At 41.7% G+C, this 22,839-nt stretch overlaps 2 protein-coding genes across 5 annotated transcripts; both read left to right on the top strand.

The window, feature by feature from the left end:
* The first annotated feature begins 11,458 nt into the window (after positions 1–11,458).
* On the top strand, positions 11,459–20,159 carry fdx2 (ferredoxin 2). 4 transcript variants are annotated; one of them, XM_031871841.1, is made up of 11 exons: positions 11,459–11,645; positions 12,007–12,058; positions 12,694–12,800; positions 12,899–12,986; positions 13,096–14,704; positions 14,786–14,828; positions 14,925–14,970; positions 16,062–17,456; positions 17,567–17,679; positions 18,584–18,677; positions 19,181–20,143. In XM_031871841.1, the coding sequence occupies exons 1-5, from the start codon at positions 11,459–11,461 to the stop codon at positions 13,250–13,252; spliced, it is 591 nt and encodes a 196-aa protein (XP_031727701.1). In that variant the 3' UTR covers positions 13,253–14,704; positions 14,786–14,828; positions 14,925–14,970; positions 16,062–17,456; positions 17,567–17,679; positions 18,584–18,677; positions 19,181–20,143. The 4 variants fall into 4 exon arrangements, with proteins under 4 accessions (XP_031727701.1, XP_031727699.1, XP_031727700.1 ...); XM_031871839.1 differs by lacking the exons at positions 11,459–11,645; positions 12,007–12,058; positions 12,694–12,800; positions 12,899–12,986 and having other exon boundaries at positions 13,268–14,704; positions 19,181–20,159; XM_031871840.1 differs by lacking the exons at positions 11,459–11,645; positions 12,007–12,058; positions 12,694–12,800; positions 12,899–12,986; positions 14,925–14,970 and having other exon boundaries at positions 13,268–14,704; positions 19,181–20,159.
* Positions 20,160–21,231: 1,072 nt separating this feature from the next.
* Positions 21,232–22,436, top strand: LOC116396979 (forkhead box protein D3-like). The gene has a single exon (XM_031872039.1). It carries the CDS (start codon positions 21,279–21,281, stop codon positions 22,164–22,166), a length of 888 nt encoding a protein of 295 aa, XP_031727899.1. The 5' UTR covers positions 21,232–21,278; the 3' UTR covers positions 22,167–22,436.
* The last annotated feature ends 403 nt before the right edge of the window (positions 22,437–22,839 follow it).

Raw genomic sequence — 22,839 nt, 5'->3', positions numbered from 1 at the left:
TGACTTCTTGCTTATGTGTGCTGTGTGGGTATGAGTGTTCATGTCTAGGAACTCGTATGACTAAAGCTGCATTGCACGCTGGTTAGATTTTAGTGATTGACACACGCAGCAGTGTCTGACACACCTGTTCACTCCACGTCAGCTACTGAAGTGTCTGGCTTTGGTTGTGCTCATAGAAATAGAACAGGAGAGGAACAGACATCCCCATTCAACTAAATATAGTAGGATGGTCAGAACGGTAGCCGATTTTACGTGTACCGTTGCTATTACGACCATTGTAGCGGGTTCAATTTCGTATAAACTAAACTGCCTTACGGCAAGTCGCAGGCTCACTGAGGTGAGGTATTGCAGTAACGACTAAAAGTGGAGTGGATTAGTAACGTTACGAAGCGTAGAGAGCCAGAGTAAATGACTAAAATGTAACAACGTAATGCTTCATCCACACACTCGTCACAGCATAGTAAAAGAGAACATTGCTATCGGCAGTTGAATGACAACTTTGTTCGGCTCATTTTCTGTAAACAGTGTAGCAGTACAGCATGGTGGATTGGCCACACTAGCTAGCTAACTAGCTGACAGGAGGCTAGTTAGCTTAATGCTACACTGGTTGACGACATATTATAATTAGCACATTGTAGAGGATGAAAATATTCACAATGGAAAATCCCGGTAAAATATGGTCTAAATGTCAACGTCTTCAAATAGTTTGAGAAGAAACGCACACTTTTGAATACGTCTTTTTACCAGTAACCACTTTTTTTTCAAACGTCTTTTCAACAGATAAATGCTCACTGGGCTATGAGGGAGACTCTTCTGTATATCTGTGATTAAAAAGCACATATGAGCCAAATTGCTCCTGGTTGTGCACATTTACAGTGTATGTATATCATCATAGTTGACAGCAAGCGTGTCCACGTGCCTTTATGTGTGTGTGTCTGTGACCATGTCATCAGGAAACCCCAGAGTAATAACTCACACAGCGCGGTGGCAGGAGCTGCTGTGATGCCCAGTGCAGATACACCATCCCAACTACGAGGCAACACTGCTCACAGCTGCCCCCTTTTACCAGGAACAACCGCACCAGACCGTTCAACTGCCACCTGCCAAGCCTTTATCATCGCCTCCCTGTCCTGGTTTAAACATGCGTGTGTGTGTGGTGTGTGAGCACTCAGGGGAAGGGGTACAAAGTGGCCCCTGGCTGGAGATAAAGAGGAGGAATCCGTTTAAAGAATTGCTTCATATGAAATGGTGCAAAAATGAGGGAGAAAAGGCGAAAGGATGTATGTATGCATTAATCATTTCCCCTCAGTGAGCATGTTCTTTTTAAAATAATAGCCCGCCTAATGTTCATTTAGTTAAAAATGTATCAATTCAAATGACTTAAAGCTGTTCTTTGGACCACACCTCAGGTAATATAATTTATTTTTCAGCAGACATGTCTGGTCTGAAAGCACAATGTAATGAGAGTTTGGTGCCAGTTTGAAGTAGATGACTTTTCCTGAGTTTGACCCAGTTAGGCCTTTTCTCTTCTTTTGTTAACCTCATAAATCTGTCCATAATCCTCCTCCAGAAACCCTGAGATGTAAAAAAACAAAAACAGAATGAAGGCTTTGTTTAACTTTGCTTAATCCTAAATCATCGAAGCTCTCTTACAGCTCGGAGAGACTAATCTTCTTACATGTCTTCAATGGCAGCAGAGCTCTCGGTGCAAACACCAACACCAGAGCAAAGACCTAGATTAAATCTGAAGCGCAGAAGGCAAAATCCTCCTCCTGTAGCTCGCTCCACTTCTGTCAGCACCACAGATTTCATTTAAAGACTGTAAAATAAATTCACAGAGGAGTTATTTGTGTGCAGAATGTTTTTTGGGGGATTCTCCAGACCATTGCAAAACAGACCTGTTTGCATGAGGTGCTTTTATTGTCTTTTAGACCCCCGTTAGATTATGTGAAACTTTCACAGTGGCATCATTGAAGTTATATTTTAAAATGTCAACAGCAAGCATACCGTCCCAGTCACCCCTTTATTTTGAATGCTTCACAGAGAGCTGTCCACAGCTTTCATTCGGAAAACTGTATTCACTTCAGTAATAATTAAAAACTGCTTGTAGATTTCATTTTCATAGTTGATGTTGATTGTTTAGATGTTTAGATGTGGGATTAGTGTTTAAACCAGCTTTTTGAGGACATCATGTGTGTGTATGTGTGAACAAATCATGTGTGTATTGTGGCAAGAGACACATTCAAGACTGGCCTATACCACATCCTAAATTGCACTTATCTCTGCTGTTCAACGAAAAGCCCCTGAGGTCCAGATGATAACACCCAGGAAGGATATGGCAGCCCTAACATGTGCAATACACACACGCATGCAAAAAAAAACACATCATATTATAAGATCCACATACCACATCATACCCTTTGGATAACAGGATAAACCATTTACAATACATCACTATAAATAAAGTAAAGTTAGGAACAGATGTGACTCTTTCAAAAGCTCATTATTCAGAATGGACAGATTTAATCATTGATATGGCTTTTTTTCCCTCAAAGAAATACACAGTGCATTTTAAATATGTTATGTTTCTGTCCTTTGAGGAGACAACAAAACACTAAGGACATGCAGTTTTATGCACATGTTGGCTTCCTTCAAGTTATGCAACAATTAAAATAACTTTTGAGCCACATGCAAAATGGGTGTTGAGTTCTCGTACTCTTTTTCGGCCAATCCAATCTGCAAGCAGCACTGATAATAATGTTTGGACTGACTTCTGTAGACACAAAAAACAAAGAAGTTGTGCTTGTGTTTTGGTCACGAATTGGATGAGGGATGGGGGTTCCTTTGAGAGACAGGAGCGGAAAGGGAGAACATGCACAATTAATATGAGAAACGGAATGAAGTAAGCCAATGCAAGCAGAAATTATACTGAAATCTAGACGTTTCCGATACCAGAGTGACGCTTTTCCTGGAAAGGAGAAGATAAGACTTCAATTGGAAATATAATCAGAGAGTCCGGGGCATGTACACCCTGATACCAAACATGGAATGTAGTTTTGGCCTTCTCGCAAGTTCCATTATTGTTTTGAAGCAGTTTAAAAACAAAAAAGCAAAGCACTTCATTAAAAGGTAGACAGGTAGAAAACTTTTCTCCAGTATTAAGGCCTCCAGTAAACTGTTTTACTTAATGTTTTGTTACCATGTCTGTCCTGTTGGAGCTTGAGGTAGAAAATGTAACTGTCGTAGGAAGTTGAAGACGTTATTAAAGGTGCTAAATTCAAAGTTCATAGCATATTCAGTGCCTTTAACAGCTCTCAACATGGCGACGGCTGAACCGGCGGCTCGCAGCTAACAGTGTTAACAGCGCTAACAATGCAAACAATGGCGACAGTGCTGACTAAGCTAACAGTGTCTACCTGAGCATGTGGGGCACGCTTACATGCACAAACAAGCACTAAAAAGCATGCGCGACCGGCCCGGCTATGTCAACAAAGCAAGAAGAAGCCCGGATAACAACACACACAGAGGGCCACTTCATTTTCTGCTCAGGTAGACATTACTCCACTATCTCTTTACATAGCTCATAATTGTTTACTGCTATAATAATGCTCTGAGTGTCATATGGAGAACCTTTAAAGATTGTGGCCTGTGTTCAATGATTGAAGATCAATTTAGCCAAATAGTTAAAATAAGTGGGAAATGTCAGTGCTCAACTAGATCCTGCATTAGAACTAAGTGGTGTAATGTATGTGTAAACCCCAGTGTGTGCCCTTTTTTTTAAAAATGAAAATGACCTCGAACAGACGAGACATTATCTAAAGGCTAATCATTCATTTTGAAATATACTGTTGAAATATAAAGACAATTTATAGCTGCAATGAAAAGTTGTACTTGGATCATGTGGAGTGAAACACAGTCCAGTTTGTCATGGAGTTAACACCTCTCAGTCCCCAGAGAGACATTGCACTCTGTCCTGGGCTAAATGTTTCACAGAGGCCAGGTCTGGATCATGGCAGGTCAATTACAGTCACTGTTACAACAATGATTCAATAACAACACAAAGACAAGCATGCACACACACACACGCAGGAAGGAAGTCAATCATTTTCGTTTGGACTAAAGTGCATGCAGGCTCTTAAATATATTCATAGAGGCAGGCACACACACACACACACACACACACTCTTCGTCCCAATAATAGTCATCTTTACCTGCTGTCAACAAACAGAGAGAGAGAGGAAGTCTGGAGCTAGTCTCACTCCCCAAGGAGCCTATCAATCATTCTGCTGCCATGACAACAGGAAAAAGGCCCGCGGTTGGCTCACAGTGTTCCAAGTTCCGGGAATGCAGTCGTTTCCACGGAAACCCCCAAGTGATTGACAGGTTAGTTTGTAATAAATTGGAAAGCTTTGATAGAGACGGAGGGGGAAAGTGACGTGATACACTGTGACCGCAGCATCTGATGCGTCGGCTCTTTCAGAGGAGAAGCCTGATGATATTCTTTATTTACCACAGCGTCAGACACGACAGCGTGTGGCTGGTATCGCCACATAAAAGAAATATGTAGAAACATGTATATTTTTTGTCTTTTTATGGGAGCTAAAATCTAAACTATCACTATCCTTTATCCTTTCAATGTGTGAAAAATGACCAATCTATACTGTAAAATATATCTCTAATATACAGTATATATCTTGCTTTCAACGACCATTTTATATATATAGTATGTGTGTTTAACTCCACATACCACAAACTTTTTTTTCCCAAATTTAGAAATTTAAAAAAAGCCTAATTGGTATGGACCTTTGACTTTCTTGGTGTGTTTGTATTTGTTGACATGATTCGTTGCACCTCCATGACCTCCCAAGTCTTTGACCTCTCCCTGCTGCCTTTCTCCATCTGGTGTCAAAGGTCAACAGTCAATGCTGTCTGTCACAGGCCAGACGTTAGTCGCTCAAACCACAGACTGAAACCACGACACCACATCCAGACCTCAAGCTAAAACAAACACTACATTGCTGGCCGCTGTGCAGTTTTTAGTGCAGTGTGTGAAAAAGGTCATTAATTACAAAAAGTAACTCAACACAACCTAGAGCCCCGGGGAGACTTGGGGCATATATCAACATTTGAGTTGCTACATGTGTGACACACAATAGAGAAAGTGTCCCAGACACATAAACATCATGAGAGTTTGACTCAGATGCTGTGATAATGCCAGCTCCCAGAAACAAACATTCCCACACAGATGAAGCATTATTTTTTTTTTTTTTATAATTAGAAGTTTGTGTGAGTCATCTGAGAGAAGGGAGTCACGACAGGGCTTGCACAATGCAGCTCATATGAAAATCTGCAGGTATTGTGCATAGAAACACACACACACACACACACACACACACACACACACACACACACACACACACACACACACACACACACACACACAGTGGTTTCAAACATTATGATGATAGTGATACAATAAGATTAAATGGAACTTAGTTAAAGTGGTTCTGACATGCACCGCTGTCGATACGTCCTCATTTAGGTCAAACTCAGCGGGACGGCAGCTGTGAAGTTTCTAGCCGTGTTCTAACTGCAATGTTAGATGTTGTTTTAACATTTTAAGAATGCTTATGGTCTCATTAAGCTGGGCACCAAGGCAAAAGGAACATTGGGGCTGTAAATGCTGGCAAATGTTGGCACTGGGCTGCATCGTTCAAAGCAGCTTTATTGGCAATGCTGGTCCATGAAACATTCAAACTCCCTTAATGGAGTAGAATTTTATTTTTCATCTCCAAATGCAGTTTTTTAATGCATACATACAAGTGTTTGACTTTACTTAGAATTTGCTTTACCGCAACTTTATTACCTTAAGTAACCTTAAGGACCTTTCTTTTAAAAAGGTGTCCTTGTTGTGAGCAGTATCACGTATATGAACTATTTTCTTTCAAACATTCTTCCTGAATGAAACTGCTCCCTGAATGTGGATCTCGGGAAATCATTTTCTCCCTGCTCCATAGGTCATTTTGTTTTGAAGATCTCATCAGAGAGCAGAGAAATTGCCCTTTACATCTCAGCAGTAGATGCAGAATGTGCATAAGCTTGCTTTTGAAATTATATTTTCAGGTTGTAGGGTGCAAATGAGAACTCAAGGATCCAAGCATCATTTATTGTCCTCCTGCAACACAGGGTTGCACAACAAAATGCAGTTGTAGCGTGGTCCATTTATGCCACACAAGACAAACATGACAAAGCAAAAACAAAACAGCAGTGCATTCCTGTAGTGCAGCTACTGGCTGCTGTCATTAGTGCTTGTCCCCTGATTTAAACATCACACATAGCATTTCATATTGCACATGACTGAAGTGAAGCTTAAAACAACTGACCAACAAACATAACACTTTTGTGAGGACCAGTTTCAGTTTTGCGCAAGAAAATGGAAACTACATCACTTTCAAGGTTAAGACTGATAGATCCCTGTGTGTGTTTGTGTAAGTGTGTGTGTGGCCTTTTATTTTCTTTTTTTCGTGGAATTCTGGAGCCGGTAGCCGTTAGAAGAGCATATTGTATCACTTATTCTCCTCCTGTTTTGTGATCTGGCTCCAGAGATCTTCCAGCTGGAACCTCATGGAGCTCTTGGTCTTTTTCCACTCCTGCTCCTTGTCCTGCAGAGTCTTCCTGAGGTTTTCTGTGGCCTGAAGGGGGGATGACTTGTCCTCCTGCCACTTGATGCATTGTCTCTCAAACTGCTGCTCAGGCTTCTCCAGAGCAGCCACAAAGATTCTGTTTCTTTGTTTTTCCTTCGTCAAGCTGAGCCACACAGGAGACTGTCTTTTTGTCAGTCTCCTCCAGCAGGGAGCTTTTCTCCTGCTGAAAGTGGAGGCCTTCTGTCTCCAGCAGGTCTTTTTGCCTTTTTCAGGCCGGCTGCGACTGCTACTTTCCTGGTCTTCCCCTCCAGCTGGTCTTCATGGGAAGCCTGGTACCTTTCCAGCGTCTCCTGAGCCTCCTCCTTCTGTTTGTGAAGAGCATCCTCCATCTTGCCGAGTTGTTTTTCCAGCATCTGAGCTTGAACCCTCGTGAAATCAAGAGAGCTCTCCAACGCTCTTGAACGAGCCTTACACTCTGTGGCGTCCTTCAGCTGCACCCTCAGGTAGTGAATGATGGTCTTCAGGTTGTACACGACCACTGCAACAGAGTCCTTTTCAGCACGGAGCTCTGACTTGATTTCATCCACCTCTTTTTGATGGCCCTTTTTATCCGCCTTCATCTGCTCCAACTGAAATTGCAGGTCCCTGGTTTCTGAGGTCTGCTGATCAAGATCTCTCTTAGCTTTCCGCAGCACCGGGCAGATCTTTCCCAGCGCGGGGTCTGTTTTCCTGGTATGTTTAGCCTGAGCCTGATCCAGCTTGGTTTTCAGGTCACATATCTCCTTCTGCATAAGATCCTTCTCATGGCTCCAACTGTTGTCCTCCTTCTTTTCTTGGAGCTGATCAAGGAAATTGGCCAGCAAGTCCTTTTGGATCTCCAGGAGGACTTTCCCCTCAGATTCGCTCCGTCCTATTCTTTAAAGTTAGATCGGAAAAGCTGTTAGCGCTGACTAATACAATATTTCATTATGCTCATAAAGGCAGCAAACTGGGAAGCTGTATCTGTAGCAATTTGACCAGTTATGTATTGAAGGCAGCCTCACGGTCGTTGAGTATAATCCTGTATTTCATTTGCAGTTCTGTGTGACACGTTTACATGCTAATTTGAATGTAGTGTGTAATGGGCTTGTAATTAGATTAAGGTTCTACGAAGGTAATAGTTTATGATCTGTGTTGGCTACAGTTATTTTTGTCCCCTGATCACCATGGCCTAGAAGAACAAATTTCAAAAGCCAAAAGTCGTACATATTCTGATTGCCCAGTTTGTCCTGAAAAAAAGAAGTGTAAATAACATGACTGAGCATTATAGTGTTTTGGTTTTACGTTCACCAAAGAAGACCAGGCAGACCAAAAATGTAGATGCAGTTAGTACAGAGTCAGCCTTGCCTAAGATATAAATAAGGATATAGAAGTTGGAATAGTGTTTGTATCTTATTCCGTTTTTATTTGTATTTATGTATTTATTATACTTCTTCTTATCTCATAAATTGTAGCAAATTACAAAGAGAATGAATAGAGTATGAAAATGAGTTTAGCTATAAAAATAATCTCAAAAATCTCCATGAAATCTTTAAAAGTGGTAGAATTATAGTCTACAGTAGAATTTAGAGTATCTCAGTTAAAAATGATGAGAGGAGATGAATTTTGAAATCTTGAGTTGCACAGGGATTACAAAACACCCATCTGACATCCATCTAACTCTGAGCTGACTGTTCCTAAAGGAGGGCAAAAAAAACAAGTGAAATCAAATGAAACAGCTGCTGTCATTCAACCCGGTGGCCTAATATAGATCATCATAACTAATGCTGTCCTTACAGTAAAGCCAGAAACAACATTAAAAAGGGAAAGTAAAACGCGCAGGCAGACGGTGAGTAACCACAGTCACGCATATCGACACGCTTGGAAAAACCTTTGCAACTCCAACATGTTTGGACGCTTTACAAATTCATCAAACTTCTTGGCCTCAAAAACCTTTCCAACACCTGGAAAAGGTTGTTGTTATTCCATATATTTCATTTCTATATTAATACTTTCCGAGTTTATTAAATTAATTTACATCAGGGACCATGTACAAAAATACATTAATCTCACAAAAGAGATAATGTGCTTTGTACCAGATTTAGCTAATAGCTAAATTCCATCTGTATAACTTGTATATTCTATGTATGTATGTTGAGGGCAATATGAAAACCGGAGTTAAATTCTATATATATGTGTACGCATACATGGCCAATAAAGCTGATTCGGATTCTGATAGAAAGTTGTAAAAACAGGTCATCAAAATGCCAAGTTAATGCTAAAAAGACTGGCTGCTTAAAATCCATTTTTAAACCTCAGAGAAAAAACACAGAAATCTGTGCAGGTTTTCAGATTGACAGGGAGTTTATTCCATTCTTCAAGTGCCCCCAGTCTCCCCACAGCATGACTGTGTGTATGTGTGTTTGCTTCAAAATGAACTCCAGTGCCCATGTTCATCATCATGAAAGAACATGTCATCCAGTGTAACTGTGACAAGGTTCAGTTCTGTCGTAATCGGCAAAGGTAGGAAAAGTTTAATAACTAAAAACAATAATGGGATTGTATGGCACCCAGAGGACTGCTGGGAAATGTTGTGTTTTTCCATGTTGTATCTGTCCTTGGATACATAAATTGTATACATACAGTACACATGGCATACTATGGGGAGATTCAGATACATCGCTATATCACTGCAGAAATGTCCACACGTGCTGTTGCTGCTGGCCTCTGGGTGAGCGACATCAATTTGACTGTGTGTGTGTTACATTTGTATGTCTTTCTTAAGAACTAAAGTACTTCAGTGTGAGTGGCTTTAAGGAAGTATGAGTGTGTATGCGGGGTTGTGTGAGTTATTGTACTGCCTAGTCTTTAGGGAGTGAGGGGAGTACAATCTGAAGGAACTGCTAGGGGCCACTTCATATCCAAGTCAAGCGTTAAACAACCTCCACCCACCACACCCCTGTACACACACGCACACACACGCACACACCTGCATGATCCCAGGACTAGAGAGCCCGATGATATACTAAGTGCTCTAAATTTCACAGACTTCGCAGACACACAGGTAAACGGTCCCTGGATACTAATCCTGCGCAGGTGTGTGTGTGTGTGAGAGAGAGAGTGTACATATATGAAAGTGTAAAAGTGTTTCATTATGTGGATTTGGAGTATATAAAGTGTAATAATCTATATGCCAGTGAGTTGACTCCCAGCACTCCCTATAAAATATAAACCTAGACATGAGAGTGCCCCATTTACTTTTTATGGCCATGGAAAGAACCTCGGCAGCCAGATCCAGATGGGGGGTTAGTGTGCATCTTAAATCCCACTTTAAGTGTGGCTTTCCCCCAAAGCCCATCATTATGAGACACTGAAGGAAAGATAAGAAAAGAAACAAAAAATATGGCGCTATTATATTATAGTGCCCTAGACCTTATAAATCACAGCTCAACTCCCACTGGTCCTCAGTGGGAGTTTTACTACTCTGTTGAGGGATTATATGTTTAATAGTTCCGATTAGTTGTTTTTTAGGATAACTTCTCTCCAGGTGGATGTCAAGGACAGGGAGGTACAGAAAGAGAGAGAAAACAGGGTGTGTGACCGCTTCACCTGCCTCTAGTCATAACATCACTTCTCTGTCTTCACACACCAGTGGTCTCAGACATACAAAACAGTGTTCTGCCAGCCTGCATTTGATTTCTGATCTAACTTTGTCTTCCTCTACTGCACACATCCACATGGCAGAACACGTATTTACTGCTGTGTGATATCGGCGAGTATGGAGCTTAACACTGAATGGGACTTTTTAGAAATATGAAATATTGTATTTTGATTCTTTTGAACTATGGGCAGACCTGCTTCCTTAACTTTAACAGCCTGGTCTGAGCTGCAAGGGGAGTAAAATACAGTAGCAGCAAATGTAGTATGCTCATTTAAAGTACAAAAACAATATCAACAATACCACAATGTGAAAACACACAACTACAAGTAAAAGAAGAGCACTCAAATTTGATCAAATTGAGGTAGTCCAAGTTATATGAACAAATTTGCAACGTCATCATCCCTTAATACAAAAAAAACGTAAAAGTGTGGAAGCATTATTGTAAAAGTATTATCGGCAAAATGAGGTGAGAAAAGGAACTCATTATGCAGAACGGCACCTTTCAAAATGTTATATGTTGCATTACTGGATTATTGTTACTACTGATGCATTAACATGCCAGCAGCATTTTAGACTTGTAGTTGGTCATATGGAGCCAATTTCAAGTATTGTAGGTTTTGTGTCTAATAATCTATAACAATGCATCATATAAATAAATGTAGCAGAGTAAAATGTATAACATGAACCTCTGTAATGTAGTGGACTAGAATTAGGAAAAAATAGAAAATGGAATATATAAGCACAGTACTGTCCAGCTCTGAAATAAAAGACATCCAACCTGTAACTTGTGCTAGTGCTACTAAAGTCTCCACCCTGATGCTGCAAACAAAATAAATGATGATCATGTCAAATATGATCCATTGCAAGATATTCAAATGCCCAACAGTGTACAAAGCAATTAAAATGAGCCCATAACGAGCAGCTAAAACAAAGTAGCCTACTGTTTATGTGTTACGGGTCTGACTTCTTCTGCCACTATGAGTCCATAACATATTTTCTGTGTTGTGTATTTTGTTACCTGTATGTGAAGCAGCAGCTCCCTCTGCTGTCGGAGCAGTACATCACAGCAGAGTCGTCGCCCCGCCAGCGCTCTTTTCCCATTGGCCGCTGTCGGTCATGTGACCAAAACAGAATCATGGCGGCCGCCGCGGCTGTCCGGTCGAGTGTGGGTCTGACTTTGAGGCTTTCTCGAGCTTTACCGGACTGCAGCACATGTCCCTTCTACAGATTAACCGGCTGTGTGAGCGGCGTGGGCAGTTTACAAAGGAGGGGCTCCTTTGATAGCTTTCGGACCATAAATCGACACTTGCAGACGAGTAAAGGTGAGTGGTGCAGTTTGCTAACACTTTTAGCCTCATTCAGAGATGGCTGGTTCTTCCCCAGGACTATTTGTTTACAATATGTCTGGAAAAAGTTACTTATTTTCATTCAAGTTTTTTTAAAGCTTTTGTTGATGCCAGTAGAGTCTGGCTTGCAGGTGGTCGTAGGATATCAGCAGCCGGGGTCGAAAGTACGCTCAATAACACTTGTGTAACTTAACATCAACATTCCCACATGGGGTTGTGAAACGCAATGCAACAAGTGAAACAGTCTCCACATCCGGTGCCGTCAGGAGGAACTGATAACACCACTGTCAGCAGAAACACTCACAGTCCTGTTGTTTGTTTGTTTGTTTGTTTAAAGGTCTGTACCACAGTGAGGAGGGCAGCTCCAATGCAGAGGACCCCGACGATGTGTAAGTTTACTAGGGACGTTTTTTTATTTATTGTGTTCTCGACTGGTATTAATCAATGCACACGTCATACTTATACACATTGAAACTGCGAAGTTCAAGTCAGTGGAGGCTGCATTTAATCTACAGTGAAAGAGTGCTTAAATAGTTGCTGAGTCATGCTGAATTTGCAATTTTCTTTTAACCAGTAAACCTAGTACTCTAAACCAGCAGCCTACATAGAATGTATATGCTGCATTTGAGAGACACATTTTGAGGGTACACATTAGTACAGTTTGTAGTACGACATTTTATTTTTTTCATACAAAATGTGTGGGTCACCCATTAAGTGCAGAAATCAACACCATGTTCAACTACATTAGTTAGAAAATGGCAGCACTGATGAGTAGCAGGTACTCAGGTGGATAGAAATTGAATATATAGTGGGAAAAGGTTTGTGCACTTGAATTTAGGCTTCGCAAAAATATTGTTTTGTGGGATTTGTTCTTTTTTTGTACACTTCATTCCTCTACTGTCTTTATTTTGTAAGCAGTAAAAGGGCAGACTGGTAAAATAACCTTTCCACCAGATAAGCTCAAATGCATGATTGTTAATAAGTGTATTAATATTTATTGGTTTTTAATCCCCTGCTGTTTTAGGGTGAACGTGGTGTATATAGATCGGTCAGGCCAAAGGATCCCGGTTAAGGCCAAAGTGGGAGATAATGCCATGTATCTGGCTCAGAGGCATGGAATTGAACTGGAAGGTGAGCGCTTGCACAGTTAAATATCTTCATCTTAAATATTTCATTGAAGCATTGGTGTCAAGATGTTTATCGCTTATATGTGTGTCTCTTTCATTTAGGAGCCTGTGAGGCATCATTGGCCTGCTCAACATGTCATGTCTATGTGACTTCTTCCCATTTTGACCAACTGGCAGAGCCTGATGAGAGGTAGGCCCGCTACAAATGTAGCAAATCTTCCATAACCACAGGCAAATGTGTGCGATGTGGTGAGAGGGAGATCGCTGTAAATGTTGACTGATATATCTTGGCGTTCTAGGGAGGATGACATGCTGGACATGGCGCCCATGCTTCAGGAGAACTCCCGGCTGGGATGCCAGATCATTCTCAGTCCAGAGCTCGACGGCATGGAGCTCACCTTGCCCAAAGTCACCAGGAACTTCTACGTGGATGGCCATGTGCCCAAACCTCACTGAGAAGAGGAGCGGGTGCCGAGAGTTGGAGAAAAAGACGAGAGGGGGGGGTGACGACGACGCAAGCTCGACGCCGTGTGTGCTAGGATGGTAAAGTCCGTAGCAACTCCAAAGACTTCTTCCCGACTGACGATTTCCACAGTTAACCAATGACAGGACAGGCCTGCAGATGACACCAGGCAGAGTCGGACACTAGTCAAGTCTCACTGAAAGTGAAATTAATGGTTCCTTCCAAGAAAAACATAAAAGCTGTGATGGTTTAACCGACATATTTATTTATGTGAATTGTTCTCAGGCCAGCATCAAGACGCCATTCAATCTCACCAACACCTGACAATTTAAGAAACAGTTTCACATTTTTTTTATTACATTGCAGAGCAAGTTCCAACGAAGTTCATCTTTGCGCTGTTCAATGGAACATTCCTCATTACAGCTCGTATTACAAGATGTTCTTAGTCATTTCTGCCACTCTTGAGTCACTTCTTAGATATTGTATGCATTTACTTCCATATTTTTATGTACCAGATTAATTTGTATGTGTTTCTCTGGCTTATCAACATGTACCCACTGACTAAAGTTAGCCCCAAGTCATAGACCTCAAAAATGTTTTCCTCTGCATGGTACGGAAGCCAGACAGAAGAAGCCATTTATCATAATGAAGTGCATTTCAAAGACAAACGTTGCTTGAAGCTGAAAGGGTGCGCTCACAACAAAGGCAATCGGAATTTAGACTGTTAAAACTTACATTTCCTTCACTATGAACACTACAAATCATATTTAGGCAAATTGTGTTTCAGGTGCTCGATGGAAAATGCATTTTAAAAGCACTTCCTCTCAGCTTCAGGTGTGCTTTGATCGTGAGCAGAATGGAGGTTGAGACTTGTGAGCTTCATGTTACCATGGAACGAGTTTACCACATCTACCCTTTACTTGTTGAAGTCTATTGTACTTGTCCTTACGCACAAATGTAAGTCAACTGTGTATATATCATGTGTTAGAAATGACTCATATTTAAAATTGTGCAATAAAATGTTTTTAAATGTAGTTTTTGAACACTGCCCTCATGACCCAGCAACCTCAAACACTACAAGGACTCAAAGGGGACAAAAGTGATCTTTCCATTGTACTTAAATTATCGAAGCTAGTTAATTGCGTAATTAGCAGGCGGCTATTGTTTGTAAAAAAAAAATGTCCACTTTTACCCAGCAAGTATCTTAACAAACATTTGTACATTCACAAAAAGTGCTTTGCAGCAGCTACCAAGTGGAACTGGAGTGAAGCGTGAGCAACGCTTTTATTCCCCAGCAGGTGTAATCTAGTAAACCCAAAACACCCGCGTAACTCCTCCTGGTCCAAAACACGACCCCGGTCATAGCAACCAGCTCCAGCGGTGCGAGTTCCCAGTAAGTCGGCTTACTTCACCAATAGGTTGATGATCGATTTTGGAGATCTAAGGTGAGCATCAACAGTTGTGCACAGCGATCTGGGTGGACTGGACTGTGTGACTTTGACCACATCGTGTACTGTTGTCTTCAGGCCCAACTGTGAAAGACGTGGGTAGCCGTAGAGGCCATGACAGGTAAAAAAAATAGATAAACTTAACGCTAGAGTGTGGATACTGCCAATTTTAAGATCATAGTTAATGGATCAGAGAATGCAACCATTTCTCTTACAGGCGCCTGCAGTGAGCCAGCAGTGTATGCTTCAGAATGTCTGTAGAGGTAATGCATTGAATCAGATCATTTGCTAAAAATGTAGTCCACACTGATCATTAACACTAGTAGTTATTTTTTTGTAGTCCAAAACATTAAGGCCTCAGTGAACTAATATATACCTGATGCAGATATGAGAGAATAGAGGCGGAACAATATAAATATACTGTCATACTTTCAGGCATTCTCGGTATTGATATTGTGTCAATATCCATCCGACCTGCTTCTGCGCTCGCGACAGTCAAACTCCGCGAAAACCGCGAAAATCTTCGGCATCATAGAACGAAAGTGCTACATTTGTGTTCTAGAACACATTTAAACTGCACTGAAAGCCCCCCGTTTTGTTACAGTTCTTCCGGTGAGTTAACTGAGTTACAATGTGTTAAAAGACGTCTCTTTCTTGATTCAGGCGGCTTCATGTCATATTGTCAAGGGAAATGACAGCTCGGCCTTGTTAGGCTTTTAAATAACAACAATATGACACTAACGTTAGCTGATTCGCGTTAGCCCATGTCTGGTCTAACGCTAATAATGTGGGCAGAGTTAAACTTTTCTTCACTTCATGTTTTCAATATCACTTTCACAGTTGGACACAGTTTGGAAACAAACTTATTAAACACTGCAGTAGCCCTAGCTTATCTTCCTTTACTGTGGTGTATGCGAACACCAGTAGCTTATGTAGCTCAGTTGTACGACGTATGGCTATTCATATGGTACAATTGTTGTAATAGTCTATGTTGTGCCAATGTTTTAAATCCAATTCTCTCTAGAATAGCGGTTTCCAACCTTTTAAACTTGTGACGTCTTAATATGAAGCAATATTTACTGTCCAATTCTCCTCACAGGCTGCATGCATGTCTATGAGCTGTGAGCAGTTTAATAAAAAAATAGATTTTCCATCAGACTGTTTTATTTGAAAGACATTTAGTAATCGAAAGAGGTGGAACTACACAAAAAAAAGCAAATATATAGAAAAATGTCTGAAAATAAGCAATTTTGTGAGCAAGATTTTTACATTTTAGAAATAAGTTTATTTCTTATTTTCCACCTTGCTAAACAACAACTACTGTTCTTAAAAATTGTTTGTTTTTATGCTACAGACACTTCCTCAACATGAGCACAGGACCAAGGAAACAAGCTGCCTTCATCCAGGGAAACCAGAGCACAGTTGAACACGGCGCTTCCCACTCAGCACTCTTCTACCTTTTCCAAGAAGTTTCCAAGCTTGCATCCCCCGTCCACAACAGTTTCCTGGACACAAATCCACCCTCCACATGGCTGCACGAGACGTCTAGACAAGGTCCTCTTATAGTCAAAAAAGAAGAAGAGGATGCACATCTGTTTAACATCTCTAATAGTTCCTGCCAGTATAGTTTGTCGCCTTATAAACAGATGAAAAAAGTGAAGGAGGAGAGTCACAGCAGCAAGGTTACCACTTTGATTGAGCCACATCCTAAATGCAACAGCCCCTGGAAAGTACTGGGTCTGATCAATCTGCAGTGTGAGAGGCTCCTCCATCAAGATGTGGAGTCAGAACCAAGTTTAGTATCATCTACCACAAAGTTAGGCCATTCAATTGACAAATCATCGACTGCGACAGCAGATGTAACGGATCAGGGAGTCGGCGGCGACTGTGTAGGTGTTCACTGCACTCTGAGACCTTCCCTTATCTGCGAGAGGCAAGAAATCCCAGCATCTGTCAGTCTTGTGGAAGATGTGAGCGGGCACTCCAGCAGAGCCAGAAGTTATAAACCACAGTGCCGTGTGAAAGACTCCAAGGTAGGCTGCTGTGTTCGGTCACAGACGGCTGAAAAGGTCTCAGTGCTCAGTGTTGACAGACAACTTGGGTGGAACAACGAGTGTAAGACGGGTTGTGTCTCTTCTGAAACAGATATTTTGCATGCACCCTTCTCTGAAAAGCTTTTGTCGCAAACACACATCTCCTATGCATTCCTTAATGCCCAGCTGACTTTTAATTCAAACGAAGATGCAAATGTAGCTCTGTCGAAGCCTACACTGGACCTCAATGCAAACCTTGCTTTGACTGCAGAGCCCCCATGTGACTCCCAGCTGCCCCCTCCGAACCCCGTCCTGCCTCCTCCGCGATCAGCATCGCTGTTATTTGGCACTACAGAGAAGTGTCAGTCGCTCGCAAAAAGAGATGACAGAATCATATCATCTAAACCAGAATGTACACACGCTCCAATAGAGGAAAAATGGCCTCCAGTTGCACAACTGAAATCCTCACGCTATAATGGAGAAACAAACCCTTCCCCTTCTGCGACATCAAAAACGGAACAGGGGCCACTGCAAAAGGAGGGAATTGCGTCTCCATCTACGCAGAGGTGGAGAACCAAGACTCCCAGAAAACAACCTCATCCCAGGCGGAGTGCCGATATCCATGACCCAGACTTCCAGGGAGTGACGTTCAGGATGGACACGGAGCTGGACAACAATAGGGAACAGTGTCGGCTCCTCATAACTTCCAAATACAGGTAGTGACAGATTCATTGCATGTTTGCATGGGGCATGTAGAAAATGTTGACGAACACTTGAGTAACAGCTAACGGTACTAAACACGCATTATCATTGGTGTCTGCTGCAGCAAGGAGCTCCACAAGAGTGTGAGGAAGCCGAGGCTGAGGACGCGGACGTCCCAGAAATCCATTAAAACTAGCAGCTCGGATGAGGAGAGTTACCTGACGGCCAGCGTCTCCAGTGAGTGACACTTGAGTGCCTGTGCTGGTCTGTGGAGCTGATGTCAGTTCATATTTTTACAGGCTCCCTAGACAGCAATGTGGAGGCCCTGCAACTTAAACTGATAATCTCATTGATAAAATATAGATGAATCAAATTCATTCACAGTATCAAAAAAATGGTCTCAGAAGGTTTTAAAATCTGTATAACATACAACACTGTCCATCCTCAGCCCCTCGATTCAGATAAGAAACTATTTACTCCAAAAGAAAAACTAAATTTAATTCAATGAGGAGAATAAGAGAAAACCACATAAAGCGACTAAACATAATATATATTAACTAAATCAATACATAATGATCATGCTTTCAGACATATGTTCTAATAGAATGCTGCCATGCTATGTGTTCAAAATGAATACATCAATAACATTACTCTACAGTTGAAATATAGCAGGCAGTATGTTTTTGCATGGCATGCCCTTCTTCTCCACTAGAGGGCGCCACCGCATCAAAACATATGACTTGACGGCATCATTGAGGACAGGTGGTGCACATTTATTTGGGGAAACTATTGTGTAAACATCCTATGACCATAATGGGTATCAACTTCCCTTCAAAACAAGCAACAGAATATACATCTGAACTTACAGCTGTGCAGCCAATGCTTTGAGTTTCAAGCCATTGCAGTGATTTAGCATCTCTCCTCACTCACACATTTGAAATAACAAACCCTGACTATTGGAAATGTACATATGCTTTGAACAAGTTTGTATCTCCAGCATTCAGAGACCAGACAGTCTGCTCTGACTCCACCCAGATACACAGCCTTGTTCGTTTATGTTCGCGATTATTACATTTCTAAGTACACACAGTTCAAACTGACTGTAAGACTAATGTTATATGTTTCCTTTTGGTTTCATTAGAGGGTAAAGTGTGTGCATCCTGCTGCACCAGGAAGACCCCCATGTGGAGGGATGCAGAGGACGGGACCCCACTCTGTAATGCCTGTGGAATAAGGTAGCTCATTTTAACACTGAAGGCTGTTGGATGCTTTAAAACCAGACATGAAGTACGAGAGCATATCTGTTAGATCACTGTGGGAGCCTAAAGCCACATTTACATTTAATGCTATTTAGTCTTGACTTTTAAGCAGACATTCATAAAATATACTTTCAGTGTTAGAAGTTTTACTTAAGTGTTGGAAGTTTTCTAAAGTAAATGTAAAAGTCTGAATACATGTCAAACAAACTGTACTGCTTATATGAGATACATGCAGCATCTTTTGCAACAATTAATCCCAGGATGACTAAATGAAGCAATTTATGTTGATGTTGTATTTGTCTTTCATAGTCTTAGCCTGCAGAAATAAACACTATTCGATGCTCTGCTGAATCTGTTACACTGATCCCAGATGGACAATCTTAAATGTGGTCCGTCAAACATACAAATCATAGATAAATATGAACTAGCAAAATAAGGTTTAATCACTAACTGTGTTTTTTCTGTCTTGACTTTGCAAGGTATAAGAAGTACAGAGTGCGCTGTGTCAAATGCTGGCACATCCCCAGGAAAGAGGGCAACTCCAACTCACGCTGCCTCAAGTGTGGAAACTTTGTGAGGCTGACCTCAACTCAGCGGAAACCCACCGCCTAGAGAAACACACTCAGAGCAAAGGTTTTTTTACGTCCACATGTGACGAAGCTCTGCACACAACTATCCAAGACTACTCTCTCTGGCTCCGCAGCTCTTTGTCCTCTACGGTTCACTGCAGGTGGGAATGCCAACGTAGAGGAGCAGCACCAGCTTCTTATATGACTCAGTATTTAAATGAGTGTCACTGCTACAATGTTGTACGTCAGGAAATGGCACTAATTCCCTTTGGCTCTATGGCTGCTCTCAAGGTGCCGTACAGACCAGGGAACATAAAAAGGAAAAAACTCTGAAAAACTACCTGTACAGTTGACAGGTTTGTTTTGTACTGATTTGTAGCATCACTGTAGCATTAATGGGATCCTGAAGGGCTAAGAAGTGGACACATTCAGTGGAAAGTGTTGGCGTTTCTTCATCTAAATAGCTCCAGCATTGCTTGTGTATAATGGTCAGCTGCGCCAGATGGCTGCAGCCGAAAGTTATTTTTGCACAGGACCACAAACTGCAACCTGAGCTCAGTGTTGCCTTCACTGTCATTAACTGCAAAACAATTTCCTTCTCGGGACCTTTTTTCGACAGCAAGACAGTCTGCTAAGCTCAGTGGATACACATTTAGTTGCACATGTTAAATGAAGTTATTTATCGTCTTTGTCATCGATTCTAACTGTGGTTTGTTTGTTTTTGTTGTTGTTCATTTGGGTTGCATGCCAGTTTAATTGGTGCACGGATTTCCTCAGCATTGCTGTTTCTCTGGGAGATGAATATACATAGATTTGTGTGTGTGTTGCATGCGTTTTGGTCTGTATTAAATTCTGTAAGAAACATTTGATTTGTTTCCTGTTATTTGTAGGGATGTAGGTAAGACCCGCTCTTGATATAAATCCCCTGCGAAAAGGACAATGATTATAAAATAGGATATGTTTCAGAGGGGTACACACACACACACGTATCACGTTAAACGAGAGGCACAGGGAAGAATTGTTCATTAGTGAGACTTCCCACAGTTTCCTCAGCCCTCCCTGCAGTACAGGCCCATTTGCCAAGTGGGTGGCCACACATGAATTGATACAGAGCAGCTATTATTTCAAAATGGATTACGTCTTCCTCTTACGTGAAAACAGCCAGAGTTGCCTCTGTCACCGTGTGCCAGACCATCCTGCAACGAGCAAAACCGAAGGAAATAAGCTCTGTGTAAGCCAAAGCATAAAAGTTAGAAACAAGGTCAGTAAAATGAACGTGTATATTAAACATATTTCAATCCAAAAAACCTGCTGTGGTCACCTTAATATCACACTAAACCTTAATGAATGATTGAGCCAGTAAAGCGCAGGACAATAAAACATACAGATATAGACCTGCACATTTGAAAATAATCTAGTGAAGTGAGGCATTTATGCAGCGGGTCTGTTTTCAGTCCTCGGATATTAAGAGAAATAAAGGAGTGAAACAGGAGTGTATCTCTCTGGCTGTTAAATGTTCAGGATGAGTCAGATGATAATCAGCCTTCCTCTTACATATAGATGACTGGTTTTAACCATGATGATTGAAGTACTCAACTTGTTTTAAAGCGTTCACCGGTCACATTTGCATGTTTCTCAGATTTTCTAAATCTATTTTATTATGTTTAAGTCTGTGTGTTCTATGTTTGGCATGACTGCAAGACCAATTTCCCCCTCCTGAGAGACGGGAATTAAACTGAACCACAATAAAACAAGAAGACAATCCAGAGCAAATCACGTTAAGGCTATTATAGAGGATAAATCAAGTGATCATTGTTGTAAAAAAAAAATCGACTTTGATGAAGACGGACTGCTTGCAAGAGGAGGAGGAGAAAGTTTGGAGTGGGAGGCTGGAAGAGTCTTAAGATGTAGTCAGATGTGAATGAAAGGGGAGAAGTGGATCTGCGTCGGTTCTGGCTAGATCAGCGCATTATTTGGGGCCGCCGTGCCGCCGGACACATTTCGGACCATGACCTTGGACAGCAAAGTCATGAGAGAGACGGGCGGAGGTGAAGACGTGAACAACGCAGCTTCTTCACTGATAAACACGAGCAATCTCGATTTGGAGCAACGCGCTTCATCCTTTCCCGAAGTGCGGGAGGAGGGAGACTTTGCGGTCCGACTACAGGAGGGTCCAGACAGGGGGACCTTCTCGGTGAAGCCCCCGTACTCTTACATCGCTCTCATCACCATGGCAATCCTCCAGAGCCCGAGGAAGAGACTCACGCTCAGCGAGATTTGCAACTTCATCAGCCAGCGCTTTGCGTATTACCGGGAGAAGTTCCCCGCGTGGCAAAACTCGATCCGTCACAACTTGTCTCTGAACGACTGCTTTGTCAAAATGCCCCGGGAGCCCGGGAATCCCGGCAAGGGGAATTATTGGACCCTGGATCCCATGTCAGCCGGCATGTTTGAAAACGGGAGTTTTCTTCGGCGGCGGAAACGCTTCAAGAGGCAACATTTCTTTTTGAGGGACTTCAGGGCGAAGGAGCGCGGCCCGACGCCCGTGTTCCCTCTCCTCGGAGCGCACAGGATGAGCTGTTTTCCTCCCCAGGGTCCCGGTTTGTACCACGACCTGGGATTAAGGAGTCAATTAAGCTCACAGACTAGTCCCAGCATCGCACCTGTACGCAGCATCATACCTGCACTCACCTCGCTCCTCTCCAAGAATTTCCCCTCGTGTGTAACCTTTGAACACTGCGGCCCGGGACGCTGCGCCGCTGTCCCGTCTCTGTCAACGGGCTGCTCGCTCGTGTCTCCCGTCTCGCTGCACGGAATGCTTCCCAACTACAATGTTTCTCAGCTGTCCAGTTCCCCCACTGGACTCCTAAAAGTTTCCTCTAATTTATTTATGTAATGTAATGATGCCCGACTGTCCCGATGAATCTAAACCCGCATTATGTACAAATACAGTGTTTTAATGATGTGACAGGCCTCCGTAGTTAGATATCGGTTTCTGAACGACTGGGACTGTGCAGTTTATGTTTGGAATAAAACGTGATTGAATTTACAGAGTTTGTGCAATTTAAATCAAAAAGCAAAACATAGCTTCCTATACGATTTTACAGTTTGATTGACTATTTTATTTCTCTTTTTCTTTTAATTCCTTTTTTAGATAAAATAAGACTTGAAGAACGCGCGAAATGAAGAACACTTAAGAAAAGAAACAAATCACAAAAATAAATATAATTATTTAATATTTTTTAAATGGTTGCGCACATCTAATTATATAAAACAACGATAATAATATTAGATCATTTTGGGGCAAAGGATGCCGTTTTATGAATAAAATAATAGCCTATTATAATAAATAACAGTAGCATCTCTTAATGTTCATCTCATCCAATAGGCCTTTACGGATTTGCACACATACACTCGTCTGAAAAATGAATTGCGTTTATTTTACTGGTTTATCAAATGTAAACACAAGAGATCACAAAATATCTGAGCGCGTGCACATTTGATCTCTCCCTCCCTGGATTCCGCCCCATCACTTTAAACAAGTTCTGCTTTACAAAAAAACAGTCCAA

Source organism: Anarrhichthys ocellatus, unplaced genomic scaffold (genome assembly GCF_004355925.1).
Source record: "Anarrhichthys ocellatus isolate YVR2014 unplaced genomic scaffold, GSC_Weel_1.0 scaffold61, whole genome shotgun sequence".
In the NCBI taxonomy this organism is placed as follows: domain Eukaryota; kingdom Metazoa; phylum Chordata; class Actinopteri; order Perciformes; family Anarhichadidae; genus Anarrhichthys; species Anarrhichthys ocellatus.
This window is presented reverse-complemented; position numbering and strand designations above follow the sequence as displayed.

Coding starts and splice junctions, on each gene's coding strand:
- LOC116396979 (XM_031872039.1), top strand. CDS start 21,279: ATGACCTTGGACAGCAAAGTCATGAGAGAGACGGGCGGAGGTGAAGAC.
- fdx2 (XM_031871838.1), top strand. CDS start 14,682: ATGATCGATTTTGGAGATCTAAG. Junction 17,457..17,566: donor CTCATAACTTCCAAATACAG/GTAGTGACAGAT, acceptor TGTCTGCTGCAG/CAAGGAGCTCCACAAGAGTG. Junction 17,680..18,583: donor CCTGACGGCCAGCGTCTCCA/GTGAGTGACACT, acceptor TGGTTTCATTAG/AGGGTAAAGTGTGTGCATCC.